Source organism: Mesoplodon bidens (assembly GCF_964165515.1).
Source record: "Mesoplodon bidens genome assembly, chromosome: 15".
In the NCBI taxonomy this organism is placed as follows: Eukaryota; Metazoa; Chordata; class Mammalia; order Artiodactyla; family Ziphiidae; genus Mesoplodon; species Mesoplodon bidens.
The window spans coordinates 58,790,068-58,805,763 of NC_138171.1; the positions used below are offsets into that span (position 1 = coordinate 58,790,068).

Below are 15,696 nucleotides of genomic sequence, written 5' to 3' on the forward strand. Positions count from 1 at the left end.
GAGGCCTGTCATCAGAGAGAAAGTGAGGGGTTGGGGTGAGTCACTATCACAAAAGCGCCACCAACTTTATGAGCAGTTGGCCTCTCTGATGGCTCCTCCTTGGAAATGCCACTTGAGTAAATGCCACTCTCTGCGTCATGGCGACAAAGCCCTGTATTATCTGGCCCATCCCCCCATGTCCCCTCCCTCTTGCTTGCTGAGGCCCTCTCTCTGTTCCTTAGACACTCCAAGTGTATTTCCACCACAGTGCCCTTGTACTTGCCATGTCCTCTGCCTGGAATGTTCTTCCCCCTTTATTCTCATGGCCGGCTTCTCCTTGACTTTCAGGTTTTAGGGAAACTATCACCCCTTGGGAGAGTCTTCCTGGTCACCATGGTGAACTTGGCAGCCTGAGCTTATGCTCCCATGAAACTTAAATTCCAGTAGGAAGAAATAAACAACACACAAATAAATGCAATGGAGAAGGAAATTCCAGGCAGGAATAAGTGCTGTAAAACTGATGAGATTAAAATTGACTCGGGGGAAGGGGACGTCAGGGTTATCTGGCACTTAGTAGATGCTCAGTGCACACTTGTTGATTGAACGAGAAATGCATGGTGTGTTGGATGCTGCGGGCACCCTGCCTGGGGCCTCGGATCCCTTTCTCAGTTCTGGGTGCCCAGCCTCACCTTTGCTGACAAAGGTTCATACCAGGGACCTTCAGAGGATGATTACCTTGGGGCACTGAAATGGTAAATGCCTGGATATCTTTATGTCCCCCAAATCTTGCAGTTGCCTGTAACCAATGGCTAACCAGTGTGAGAGTACAAAAGCCCAGCTGTTCTGTTGCTTCTAGGCAAACTCAGAGGTGCAGTTTACTCTCCAGAGCTCCCTGCAGGATCAGGCTGAGGCTGAGACTTTGCTCATAATCACACCCTTGGTTGGCTTCCTCACCTTCCCTAACCTTCTTCCCCCATGTCCTTCCTGGTTTCTCCTGGAGCCCTTTCCTGATAAATCATGCTCACCCAATTCCTTGGCTCACCTAAAGCACGTGGCATCTGGGAGGCAGCAGAGAGAGCCCTACACTCAGAGTCAGGAAAGTTGGGTTTCCTTTCCTCTCTGCTGCATACTAGCTGTGTGATGCCTTTATTGTTGTGTAACCTCGTTGGGCCTCCCAGTTCCTCTCTGAACATTTGGGAATCATCGTTGTGGTGAGGATGGAAGGAGGCTGCACATGTGAATGTGCCCGTAGCCTGTAACTGTTATGCAATTCCATCACGTCATGGGAGCAAATGTACAGTTCCTAGAATAAGTGACCAGAGATACATTGGAAGCAGTGGGAAACTGAGTTTTGGATGAGAAGATTCTTCAAGAAAGGAGTTGGCAGCATATTTTGCTTTTTGTTGCTATTTTCAATAGCAAGGGGGGAAAATCCCTTGCTACCTAGTTTTGGGTCTAGTAACGTGACTGCTTGCGGGAAAACTAATTAGAAACACTAATAATTAGACTGACCTTCTCTGATTTGGAAACATCTAGTAACAGATACCATATCCTCATGAGATATAGCTCAGTTTCCATGCTCAGAGCGTTAGCAGCAAGCAGATAGCTCTTTTAATTAAATGTTTGATACAATTAGATAAACAGCAAAATTCCTAGAGTAAATAAGCTAAATGCTCCCAGAAGATAAATGGCAAATACACCAAGAAAGTCTGCAAAATAAAACTCTATATTGAATCAATTTATTTTAATACTGTACACAAGTGTTCTTTTTTTTTCTTTCTTTTTATCATGAATACCTATGTAACAACTCAGATTTATAATACTTTTAAGCCATTTGCATACTTGCTGTGAAAGATGCACCTTTGGAGCCCACGGTGTGCTCAGATGAGCTTGGGGTTAAATTATATGTAGGTGAATTCATGGGTAGATGCTCCCCTAGGAATTATTAAAGAAGGTGGAATGTTGGTGACGACCCTTTCCAAAATGTTGGGTGTTACTGTGGTTGGTGAAATCCATCCCTGGGAGGCAGACTAATGTAGTGGAAAAAGCAACACCATAGGGGTCAAATGGATCTGGATTCAAATCCTGACCGTGCCATATAGTAGTTGTATGGCCTTCAGTGTGTCAGTGTCCCCACAGCTTAATTTCCTGATAGAGGGGGTTTAATACCATTCTGGCAAGGTTGATATGAGGATTAGGAATAATCCTCACACCGTGCCTGGCACATGGTAGATAATCCTATTATAAATGGTATTTCTTCCCTCAACCCTCCTCCCACCCCCCTCCACTACCTCTCCCCTCTCCATGTCCCTCCTCTCCCTCCTCATGACCATCACTACTGCCTAATTCGAACCATTCCTCACTTCTGGGGTCTGAAATATTATTGCACTGAGTTGGCCTTTTGTGACAGCAATAGAGGAAATTCGGGGAACATACCTTGTGGATGAGCCCATAAATGTGTTCACGTGGAGTTGTGCTGGGTGAGCCTCGTCCACCGTTCTTATTGGTTGAATGGAGGCCTCTGAGCCTCTCCTCCCTCTTAAGGACCACAGCAGTTTGATGCTACACCCAGAAGCATGTGGAGCTCACCAGTGGGAGAAGACCTCACTAGAACAGGGGCTCTAGTACCAGACATTCCTTACTTATGTCCACAGAAGATAGACATTTTTAATAATTGTGTATTTTTTGGTTCATAAGAGAACTAAAGAAATGTCCTGATTAATTGCCACATTTTTCCTAGAAGTTTTACTTCCCAGACCTGTATCTCTACTTCGTCCATCATAATGCACTTGCTATGACTTATTCGCTGGTATGACTCTCAGACCTGTCCACATACCAAATGGAAAAAAAATGTAGAATACAATCCTCTGATCTTCTGTTCTCTACATTGGAGGGAAACTGGATCCTTTATTTGACTAAAGTCATGCTGGGTAGCAACAGGTGATGAGGTGATGTTTATCAAGCGTTAGGGGATGCCATTAAACACTCTAATTGCAAAAGCAATCTGCAGTTTACAGATGGAGAAACAGAGGCTCAGAGAGTTTAAGCAAATGCCCCAAATGTCTCACTTCCAAAGTAGCAGAGGAAAAGCCCAAGGCCAGGTACAGCCAGTTAGTATGAACCATGAGGGCGACCTTGAGAGAGAAGCTGTGAGGAGTTCTGCTGACTCTGGGCTTCATGATTACGTTGCCCTGTGGTCTTGTTGATGGGGGAGACCTCTGCACCACCTCTTCCTGCACTGGAGCCCACATTCGTTTCTTCCTGCTTGCACGTGGAACTCTCTGGGGGAAAGTTGCATCAGAAATCATTCCCCTAAGAAACACAGAGTGTGCCCTCGACACTAGGCCCTGGGATTCCGGCGATGAGTCATCTTTGCCCCTAACTATTTTTCACACTGTAGGTCGTGACTCTTTAGAGAGTCATGAAATTAATTTAAGAGTTGTGACCATTAAAATAGTAGATCACCATGGATTACATCAGAGTATATCCTAAGTAGAAAGTGTGTGTTCACAGGGTGGAGATGGAAGATGTATTGTGAGTCATGCTTTAAAAAGTTTGACAGCCTTTAGTTGAGTGGGAAAGGTTCCTAGGTCTGGGTGCCAGGCTGAATTTAGTGTGGGTGAGGGTACAATCAAGGCCAGAGAGGTGTGGAAATTCATCACCGAGGCTGAATCTCTGTCTCTATCGCTGTGCAAACCAAATGCAGGGAAGGAAGGTAATCTGATCAAAGAGCTGCGTGTCTCCTCTGCTACAGATGGTGAGCGAAGGGGAAGGCAGTTAGGCAAATAGGCCGTCAGATGTCTCGGGAGATCGGGAGCGGCTGCTACAATGACTAGATTTATGAGCAGTTCTGCTGCCTCTGTGCCCCTGAGCAGACAGCTGCTGTGCAAACAGGACTGGGCTGGTGCCTCCCCCTTTTAGGTGGTGAGTTGAGGCACTGCTTGCCTGAGTGAGTGCAAAGAGCATTTGCTGTTCACACACACACGCTTGTACATACACACACACTCCCAACACAAGGTGCCCAGCAGGAGGATCTCATTTGGACAATGCATGGCCACTTCTCCCAAGTCCAGTTATGGCTGCTTATTAGGCAGCAGCGTGCCTATTTAAGGGGAGCAATCTTCAACTGGAAAGTTTATTTAACAGTGAAAAGAAGTGTGAGTCTAGAAAAAAGAACAGTGTTTTTGATTAGCCTGACTCTTGGGTAAACTTGGACACTTCCTCCGGCAGTTCTGAGTTCCGTGGAAGACATGCTGGTGTGGAAATCTGAGAGACCTCTGGATCCCAGCCCTGGTTCTGCCGGAGATTTGCTGGGTGTCCTTCCCTCTCTGGGTCTCAAGGTGTCCTCACCTCTAAAAGAGGAGAGGTCGCTAGTAATGGTCTCGGAGGAATGATAGAGTTCAGACCTTAGGTTTGAAATCTGGGCTGCTGTTTACAAGGAGTGTAATCTTAAGTAGGTCATAGAACCTCTCTGAGCCTCAGTTTCTTCATCTGTAAAACGGAGCCTCAAAGATTAGCTACCCGGGCAGTGTTGTTGTGAGTATTAAATGAGCCAGTGTTTGTAAAGTTTTCAGCACAGTGCTGGCCCCCAGCAAATCCTCAAAACATGTTAGTCATTATAATCATCACTTTCTAGTTCCAGAATTCCATATTTCATAGAAAAATGAGGCCCAGTTTACTTTTTTTTGCCCGCCATGATGGCAGAAATGATGAATAAGAGTAGTTTTATTTTTGAGTGCTTACTCTGTTGCAGGCACTATTCTAATTACTTGAAAAAAGTTGTAGTTTTAGATCTTCCCATTGTCCCCACAAGGGAAGTACTCATGTGTTTCCCACTCTGCAGATGGAAAATAAGTGGAGGCAGCGGGAAGTAAGGTGGCTTCTCTAAGGCCCCACGGTCTGTAAGGGATAGAACCTGACTTTGGAACCTGTGAGGCTGAGCTCACACTTGTAACCATTGCCTTGTGCTGCCTCTAGATTTTAACTGTATTTCTGGGACTTAGACCTAGTTCTCTGGACTCCCAATCTGGTTAGGTTGCCCCAAACACTGAAGGTGTGAACAGATGGGGAGCAAAGAAACTTTTCTCTACCCTTCTAGATAGTTCTGCCTGGTCTAAGAATTAAATTGACATGAGGCAGATTAACAGGAGAAAATCTAACTTAATTTCATACATATGGGAACCCCACATATATGAGAGGTTCAGAGACAGAAAGGTAAAATGAGGTAGATGTGCCATCCTGAGCTAAGGAATATGCTAGGGCCCTGGGGCTCCAGAGGGGAGGAGGGTAATTCACAGGATGATGAGAAGAGCAGACATTCAGTAATTAAATGTTTGCCTGTCATAGGTCATAAAATGTTATTTCTGGTAATAACTCTTATTATGGGCAAGGCCCCCAATTTAAATTCTTTTTTTTTTTCCAATTTAAATTCTTAAATGGAGCAGGGAAAGTTCCTCTTGAGCCCACACGGTCTCAATTGCCTTCAGCTCAAAATAAATCATGTGCCAAAGTGGCACATCTGGTGGGAGGGATAAATTAGGAGTTTGGGATTAGCAGATACAAACTACTATATATAAAATAGATAAACAGCAAGTCCTACTGTATAGCACAGGGAACTATATTCAATATCTTGTAATAAACTATAATGGAAAGAATATGAAAAAGAATATATATATTCTTATATATATATATCCATATATATATATGAATCACTTTGCTGTACACCAGAATCTAACACAGCCTTGTAAATCAACTATACTCCAATAAAAAATTTTTTTAAAAAGAACTGAAAAATTCAAGACCAGATAGCTTCACTGGTGAATTTTACCAAACAGTTTTAAAGGAGAATTAACACCAATCCTTCTCAAACTCTTTAGAAAAATAGAGGAGGAACACTACCTAACTCATTCTCTGAGGCCAGAATTTCCTTGATACCAAACTAGACAAAGGAAATCACAGGAAAGAAAAAATGATAGATCAATATCTTTTTAAAATATTGGTGCAAAAATCCTCACCAAAATACCAGCAAACCGAATCAAGCAGCAGCATATAAAAAGAAAAATGTGCCATGACCAAGTGAGATTTATCCCAAGAATGTATGGGTGATTAAGCGTATGAAAATAAGTCAATGCAATACACAACATTAATAGAATGAAAAAAAAACCACATGATCGAAGTGGCACATCCTGGGGAGGCCTGTTCTGACCCCCTTCACAGACAACATCAGCCAATCAGGGAAACCCAGTAGAGCATGGACAGTGAGCCTTTATGGAGGCTCAAGAGGCCATACCAGACATGGGCATCACCGGGAAGCTAATGGTTAGTATGGACTTGAGCTCAAGCAACGTTCATGGAACCTGCCATTATGCCTGGGATGTGTTAGGACCCCAATAAGTATTGCATGCATGCATGAGCGAATGAATGAATGATGGCTGGAGGATGAGTGAATGACATAGAGTCTTTGTACGGGAAGAAAAATGATTGTCCCTCTACCCTTCCAGGTTCTTGGTGGAGACCCCCACCCTCCATAATAAATGACAGATTTAACTGGAGAAAAACATGTATACCATCTGTATATATGGGAGATACCCAAGAAAACTGAGTAACTCCCCGAAATAGCCCAAACCACCAGCTTAAGTACTCTCTTCAGCTGAAGACAAAAGAAAGATGTAGGGGTAATGGGAGGCGTGATGGGGTGTGGGGGAGAAGGCAAGGCCAGTTCTGGAAGGAGACCAGGAAGAGCGCAGTAAGCAAGGGTAGGGTAGTGATGCAGATTTAAGTTGCTGCCTTCTCCATGGATAAGAGTTTTAGAGATTTAGTCATCCTCTTCCAGATACAGAGAGGAAGACACCCTCACAAATATAAGATTTTGCCTCTTCCAAAAGAGTTAACTTCTACTCAGTTTTCAGAGTTTCTCCTGTGTCTGCTGTTTCTTAAAAAATAACCGGCCCCCAGATAATCCGTATGCCAAAGAGGCATATTTCAGGAGTGGCAAATTCTGCTCCCCTTTGTCATTTTCTGGGTGAGGTGAAAGAAATTGTAAATGGGGTCCAGAGAATGGAGTGATTGGTGAGGATCTCAGAAAATTTCATGATGAGGCAGATGAATGAACTGAAGTCATACACTATTTCCAGCTTAATCAGCATTTCCTGAGCACTGCCCGTGAGCCTAGGACTAGGCTGGTCTCTATAATGGAGATGAAAAATTCCATCCAACAGATACCTGTAGCACACCCAGCCAGCCCCTATGCTGGGCACTGAGGGACAGTAAGGAAGAAGACAGACACTGTTTCTGACTTCCTGGCGCTCCCAGACCAGTGGAAGGTGTGATTAAGTAGAAAGGAAGCACAAAAATGAGTGGGTGTTTACTGTCCTGTGCTACCGCGTGCATATGTGTAACTCCTGAGGCAAGACGGAATGATGGCTGATGCTTCCTCCTCCTCCTTCCTTCTCTGTCTGTCTCTCTCCAGTTTCAGAGACCTCATGACTATTCCCCTTCCTTTCGATTTGGCACGGTGCCCAATGGCAGTACGGAGCGAAACATTCGGAACAACTATCCCTACATGCATCAGTACATGACCAAGTTCAATCAGAAGGGAGTAGAGGACGCCTTGGTCAGCTTGAAAACAGGGTAAGGACGACGGTTGCTTCTGCTCTGCAGGCCTGCCCCTCCGCACACCTTACAGAAACTGACGCTGCGCGCCTTGCCTTTGGGCTTGTCTGCCCCCACTGGTGTATGTTCTCGAGAGCTGAGCTGGAAGTCAAGGAGGCCCCCAGTTGAGGGCTGCTTTTGCTAATCTGATGAGTATCACAGGCTTCCTTCTGAATTGTGTTAAGAAAAAGCAAATCCAGGACACTTTGAAATGCAGAGAACCAGAGGGGTTTCTTAAACTGATAAAGAAGTTGGTCCAACTCAATGGGATATTTTAGCCAATAGGGTGATCTAAGGAGATGGAGTTTATTTAAAGTGGTGAAGACAAAGTACTGTAAGTTTTTATCTGATTTTAGGTAGGAGTTTATGGCATGTAGCTTTCTGTGAAAACTAAGAGTGTCACATTGAGGAAGGAGAAAGGAAATACGGAGAGAAAAGCTGAGAACTCAGTCTCTCTAAAGGTACAGCTAACATTTCCGTCTACCTGTTGGCATTGTGGAGGATAGCAGACACGAAATAACAGAAGCTGTAAACAGAAGACCTGTTTTATGACCTTGGACAGTTCTTCAGTCGCTCTCAGCCTCATACATAAAATGGGAATAATGATAGGGCCTAATTCATAGGAGTTTTATGAGGATTAAGAGAAAATGTGCTGTAAAGCATTTCGGACAGTGCCTGGCACAGAGATAGGACATAATTGCTAGTGTTGTTATTTGGTGTAAAGGTTAAATTCTATTCCATGGACTCTTTAACTTTTTGAAAAGTCAGGGAAGTGTGAAATGTGTTTTTGAAAGGGTTCCATTAAAAAAGATTCTGTTTTAAATGAAAGGATTGTTTATTAATGAAAGTTTTGCTCATCCAGACAATGTACTTACGTGGACCATCTCAATTGTCAGGGATCCCTGGCAAGTAAAATGGGATGTAGTGCATTCTCCTTGCCGATTAATGCACAGCTTCTTCCTGTGGGCTATTCTGCAGGCCCATTGCGAAGGCCTTGCTGCTTCTTTGTGTCTGGTGGGGCAGAGGGGGCCCCTCTAAACCATCAAGCCCGGATCTCTGCATAATTTCCAGGAGCTTTGGCCAATGACATATTGTCATTTCAGTCTCTTTGGAATCTCTTTGGTATCTCAACAGGGGCTGGGACAGCATTTATTTAGAAGCTGAACCCATTTCTTATCTAAAACTCATTCACACACTGCTCATTCTGGCTTGGAATGACTTTTTAAAACTTTTTACTAAAAAGTATAACAAAAAATGCAGAAAAGTACAAGTATTAAGTATACTGCTGGATGACTTTGTCCAAACTGATCTGACCATGCAGTTCAATTAACAAGATGTCACCAATCCCTACAGCCCCCCACCACATACACACACACACACACGCACACACACGAACGCACCCCTCCTCCAGTTACTATCTTCGTGGATCATCCTCGCTTCTAAAGCAGTAGATTCTTTTGCCCTGTTATTCTAACATATAATAAAATCATACCGTATGTTTTCTCTTTTTTTGTCTTTATTTGACTCATCATTCTGTTAGTGAGATCACTGTGTGTCATTCCAGTTCTTTCATTCTCATTGCTGTAGAATTACACTGTGGGGATATACCACAATGCACACATCTTTTCTAATCTTGATGAACGTTAGGGTAGTGTCCCTTGTGGGGCTATTATGAGTAAAGCTCCTAAGGGCTTTCTCCTACATGTCTTTTGTTGTACAAGTGAGTACATTTTTCTTGTTATATACCTAAGAGTGGAAATTGCTGAGCTATAGAATGTGGTATGTTCAATTTTAGTAGATACCAGAAAAGACAAATTTTTGATGACTTCGCAGCTTAGCCATGGGTATGGGTTTTTGTTTGTTTGTTTGTTTTCACTGTGGTCTTTTCATCGTATATACTGTTGCTTTGGACAAACCATGAGCATAAATGTGATGACAATGGTTAGAAAAAATGGTTGAAGGCTGGCTGTTTCCCTCCTCATTCATCTGCCACCCAGAGCACAAAATGGGTTGTTTTCTTTCTTTTTCACTTTTTTAAAATAATGCAAACAAAAAGGAGTAGAGAATTAGAAACCATCCCTGGCCATAAATTGTACAAATTGTTCTCGGGAAGCCATATAATAGTTATAACATCCATCTTAGCAAACTTGGGCAGATGGTGGGTTAACCCTATATTCAATCTCCCATGAGGGGGATGCATGACACTATTACTTTAAACTCAGAAACTAGAGCTAAAGGGGTGTGAGTCTTTTCTTTTTAAGAAATAACTACATGCACCCATAGGGGTGAGGACATTCCTGCTCATTCCTGGAGATTCTGTCTCAGTGGAATTAATATCAGGGGAAACCACTTACATGTTTAACAGGTTCCTCAGTGAATTATTTAAGTTGTTTAAATTAAATTTTGAATAGATAGTACATTTACATGATTCAAAAATCAAAAAGTAGTGTATAAAAAGATAAACAGTGAAGAGCCTTCCTTCCACACTGTTCCTTATTTGCCTAGTACCCTCCATAGTAGCCACATTTACTACTTTCCTGTGTGTCCTTCCATATCTTTCTCTATCAAAGCATAAATAGCTACAGAGTTATTTTTTAAAGATTTATAGTCTTTCATCGTGTGAGTGTATCATACGGTATTTCATCAGTCTCCAACTAATGGATATTTAGGATATCATTTTTTGTTGTTACAAACAATACTGCAGTGAATATCCTTACCTATGTGTCACATCCAATGTCAAATAAATTTCTTGGACTGCTGGGTCCAAGACTACACGTAGTAGTACTTTTGACAGACATTGACAAATTTCCCTCCCAAGGAAATTCACCTTTACCATCAATGAATGAGGGTACGTATCTCCCCAAAACCTTTGCCAACACGGTGTACCATCAGTCTTCTAAAATTTTGCTAAGATAATAGGTAAAACATGTGACAAAATGTTTTTTAATATGCACCATCTTGTTATCAGTAGATTTTTACCAAATGTAATGAAAAGCCTTCTGCAATTCCTTTTTTGAAAGTGTGCCTTCTTTTTTTCTGTCGATTTGATGGTTTTTCTTATTAATTTATCTATTAGAGAAAGGAGCCCTTTATTTGTGATGTGATTACAAATGTTTGTCCCAGTTTTTTGCTGCTGTTAGATTGTCTTTTGAGCTTGTAGATATTTTTTTCCACAGAGATCTATGTTTTTTGTAGTCACACCTATCAATCTTTTTTTATGGCTTCTGGAGTTTGAGTTGTAATTCAAAAATCCTTTTCACTCAGGCTACAAAATAATTTTCTCCTGTTTTCTATTTCGGTGGCATTTTTAATATTCGGAGTTTTTCTTGGTGTAGAGTATGAGAGGTGAATACAACTCTTCAAATGATTGTGGGAACCAAAATGTAAGAACTGTCAGCACCGAACTGCACCAAGGTCTGACGGACTCTGTGCTGATCGTATCTGCTCATCGTCCCGAGACTGCCGTCTCTCAGGTGTCTACTACACCACACTTGGTTGCCTTTCCCCTCTCCCATCTCATTTGCTTTTAAAATTTTTCATTATGAAATACATTGCTTTAAAATATGAAATGTATTATGAAATAATTTTACAAGAGTAAATATCATGAGGGTTTAAGGAATAATACAACAAACTTCTCATGTAATAATAACAATGAACTCCAGCTTTATTTCCCTTCCTTCCCCATGTACAGCATCTCTAGAAGTTTCTTTCCCTCTGGAAGGTAGAGGGAGCTACCCTATGTGTTTCTGAATTGTTGAATTTCAGGATATTCCTACCCCCAGTACCCTTAAATCCAGTGAGGCTTGGCTTAAAAATCCCAGAGCATGTAGCTCAGCTGCTGGGTCCTGCCCCTCCACCCACAACTCTCTCTATCTGTGGCTTAGTGAATATATGTTCGTATACACCAGGGTCAGTGAAATGGGGAAGCTTCTTTATGGGTTGTAACTTCCTGGAAGAGTCTGGGACACAAGAGGGATTTTGCATTATGGTTGAATGAGGGTCCCAGCTTGGTTTGAGTCTGGGCTCTATCGTTAGCTAGCTGTGGCCTTAGACAAGTCATGTCACCTCTCTGAACCTCAGTTTCCCTATCTAAAAAGTGAAAGGGCTGGATTCTCCAATCTCTGAAATAATTCTGAGATTCTTTTACTTGTGTCAGCACTCGAACACTTATTTAGAACTTTCCAAAATACAAAATCCAGACAAACCACAATTATAAACAGCTGTCATTTTTGCAGAAAGGATTTAGAATAATTCTCGAAAGCTGGGTGTCTCCAAGCCTGGCCAGTGGACCAACTCTACCTGAATCAAATGGTTACTTGTAAAAACGCAAACTTCTGGACCCAACACAAGACCTTCTCTTTAATGATGGAGTCTGTGAATTTGCATTTTAACAAGCATGCTGCTGCTCCAGGTGATTTTGATACAAGCTAAAATTTGAGAACTACTATTCTAAAAGAGTTAAATAAATACATTATGCATATAAAGAGTAAGCCAGCCAATATAAACATGTAGCTTATCTTCAGGATGCAGAATCACCTAAGAGCATAGGGACAGAGAAACTTGAAACTGAGTTGTTAAGTGTCATTTGAAACTAAGTTGTTAAGTATCATTGTTTGTTGAAATGTATAATAAATGGAGATAAAGTATCCCAGAAAATATCAAGTAAATCAGTGAGAAAATAGGATTTGCACCGAATGTTTGTTGTACAAACATTGATAGGTAAGGTTTTCCAGGAACAAGTCTGTTCTGACATGTAGGGTTCTCCCGAACCAAAGGTGAACGGGCATTTCATGACCCCAGGTTTCTACACCAACGTTTCGCAAAGCGTAGCCTGAGTCTGAATCAGTAGGGGTGCTAATAAAGATGTGGATTCTTGAGCCCCACTGAGCCAACAGAACCAGAATCTCTGGGGCAGGGGCCTGGGAATCTGCATGTTGTAACAAGCTCTTCAGGTGATTTTGATGCACAGTAATCAAATTTTGGGACCATCTGCTTTAGAAGAGGGAACTGAAGCTGAAATGAGTGGAGACAGATTTAGATTTATAAATGCTCAGTCATCAGAAGCTGATGTTCTCCAAGCAGTTTTGGCAAGTAGGCAAAACTGCAAGCATAGCACTTATGCCAGATTTAAATTAAACAATCAACATTCCTACGACTCTGAAAAGGCTAATATTTGAAGACATAGTGGGATGGTTTATGTTTTTTATTTTAACTGGTTTTCATGTCTAATCATGTGTATATAAATTTTTGAAAAAGTCCCAGTTTCCTTTAGAAGCTTTAGTTTTCGGCCTTCAGGCCCCCCAGTCCCCTGTCTGATTTCATTTTCAGCCCAACAATGTTGGAAAACAGATGGGCATCTTTTGCCTTCACTTACATTGAGTAGTTTGGGAGAAGAAATGTAAAGGAGGGTTGCCTTTTGCCAATAGGCATTTTTCTACAAGGCCCAAACTGTATAATGTGTCTGTAAAAATAAAAGGATGAGGGTGGTCACATCTATTTGCAAGTGTCAGAACTGTCTTTATAGAAGAGGTGAGCACTGAACCCCTGTTCTAAGACACAGCTTCTCCAAGCCTGTAGGGGTGAGGAATCCCTGTTTTGAGAGGTTAATTCATTGAATATTGAGAGATGGTGTTCTGTGAGGAATGGACAGGACCAAGGAGAGGAAGGGCTCAGAATGAGCAGAGGCGTGGAGGAACACAGATTTAGGTTTGGATGAGTTAAGTCGGCAGTGCCTTTGGGACAACATCATCATATTTCATCTCTGCATTGATTGAAACCTAACAATCTGTGAGATGCAGCTCCAAGCGCTTCACATGCATAATCTCATTTGATCCTCAGAACACTCCTAAGAGCTGAGTACTATCATTCCTATGACCTGAGTACTATTATTCCTATGACCTGAGTACTATTACTCCTATGACCTGAGTATTATTATTCCTTTGAGCTGTGTAGTATTACTCCTATGAGTTGGGTACTTTACTCCTTTGAGCTGGGTACTATTACTCCTATGAGCTGGGTACTTTACTCCTTTGAGCTGGGTACTATTTCTCCTATGAGCTGGGTACTTTATTCCTTTGAGCTGGGTACTATTACTCCTATGAGCTGGGTACTTTAAGAGATGAAGAACCTAAGGCTCTACAAGGTTAACTAATTACCCAACACGCTATTTAACTAAGAACTTACATTGTAGAATTATTGACTGTAGGAGTTAGGCTTGCTTCCCAACTTGGCAATGCCAGGGAGGCAGCTGGATATATGAGGTCAGAGCTCAAGGGAGAATTGGAGACCAAAGTTACATATTATATTACTGGGGAGGAAGAAATGTTCCTCTTCCCTTCTAGATTCTTATGGCCGGTCTGAGAATTAAACCGACGTGAGGCATATTAACAAGAGAAAATCAAACAGAAGTTTAATAACGTGTATACATGAGAGAGACCTGAGTAACTCTCCAAAATGGCCAAACCCTCACCTTAAATACCATCTTCAGCTAAAGACAAAAGAGGATGTTGAGGGTAGTGGTTTGGGACTTCAGAGGGGAGGAAGGCAATTCATATGGAGATGGGGAGCAAATGCTTGGTAAATAAACACCTGTTGGACCAGGCAGAGACAATGTAGTACACTCTGATCTCTAGGCCCTGCCTAGAGTTTTCCTCACCACACTTAGCCCACCGTATTCTCTGCTGATAGCTCTAATCTGGAAACAGGCCCTCAATCTAATTCTTTCAGGCAGTTAGGAGGAAGGTCAGAGTTTCCTCTTGAGTCTTTTGGGCCTTGATTGTTTTCAGCTTGAAGTAATCTGCATGCCATAGAGATTCTTTGTGGAGGCAAATTTTATATATATGTATATATATTTAATATTGTATATAATATACATGTATTATATAATACATAATTATCAATTGACAGTCTGGGAGTTGATAAGATGATAGCATCCTTCTTTCCATCCTCAAAGGAAACTGGTCCAGGGATGTTGAACTTGCCAAGGTAGACCAGGAAGGCATAAGGATGCTCATTGATGTTGAGTTGCCACACAGAGCAAGTTCTTTCAAGGGTGCCATCTGAGCACGATTTATGAGCTATATTTTGTCAGTCAAGCAGAATCCCACTCAGAGGGTTCATTTCCAGATGCTGAGTTTGATAACAGGCGTAGATCTCAAGGTTCGGTGAGCTGTTCTCTTAACTGGAATAGCGTCGTCTCCAGAGGACATCAGATCTACAGTGACCTGGTTTCTGAGAGCCACCCCCACACTGCAAGTAAAGCTCAGAAATAATTGCTACCGCATCAGAGAGGTAGGAATTTTACCCTTAATAAAAACTCAAGGAAGCAGAGACATCTTTTTTGTACTTGAAATTATCTCTTGTGAAACTCCATTAAAACTATATTAATGGATGTTCAAGGCCACCCATAAAGTATTAAAAATAGAAAAAAAATGGGGGAAAAGTTGAATAAAATGGGATCCCAATTCTGTAAAGATGGAAGGAGAAGGAAAGAGAGAAAAGAAGAAAGGAGACTGAAATGAAATACATCAGAGGTTATCAGAGATATTGCTAGATGATGAGGGTTGTGGGCTTCTTTCTACCCCTTTTATACTTAACACATTTTCTGCAACAAAAGTATTACTTATAATAATAAGAAAAAAAGTTTCTTCTGAATATAATTCTTCAGTTCTTCCTGCATTTCCTTCGGGTATTTGTACACATGTTCATAGTTTACACACATTGAATCGGTGTCCATGCAAATCTGTTTGACATTTCTCAGTAAAATCTGTACGGTTTTGTTGGACAATTATCACATTTAATGACTAGGGGATATTTCACTGAGCTAGAGGAAGATTGATTAATTTAACTTTTACTGCTATGCATTTTCATCATACCTTGTCTGGCATTGAAGGGCCCTCCAAGAAATAGTTATTTCAGAAACCTTGCTGATAGCATTATTGTACCAAGTTGTTCACAATGTCATCCTACCTCATTTCTCAGACTTCTCTGTATAGTAAACAGCATTTTTTTCTTCACTGTAAGGTTCTTTTATCTTGTGGACAACGCAAGTCCTGTAACTACTCGAGT

The 15,696-nt window shown here is 41.7% G+C and overlaps 1 protein-coding gene across 1 annotated transcript in view; it reads left to right on the plus strand.

Moving 5' to 3' along the window:
* Window positions 1-15,696, plus strand: part of GRIN2A (glutamate ionotropic receptor NMDA type subunit 2A) — a gene marked incomplete at both ends in the record, with an annotated part of 369,440 nt that overhangs the window by 293,680 nt on the left and 60,064 nt on the right. The window contains one exon of the mRNA XM_081255266.1: window positions 7,448-7,608. Coding sequence (XP_081111392.1) covers window positions 7,448-7,608 — 161 coding nt within the window. The remainder of the gene's footprint in view (window positions 1-7,447; window positions 7,609-15,696) is intronic.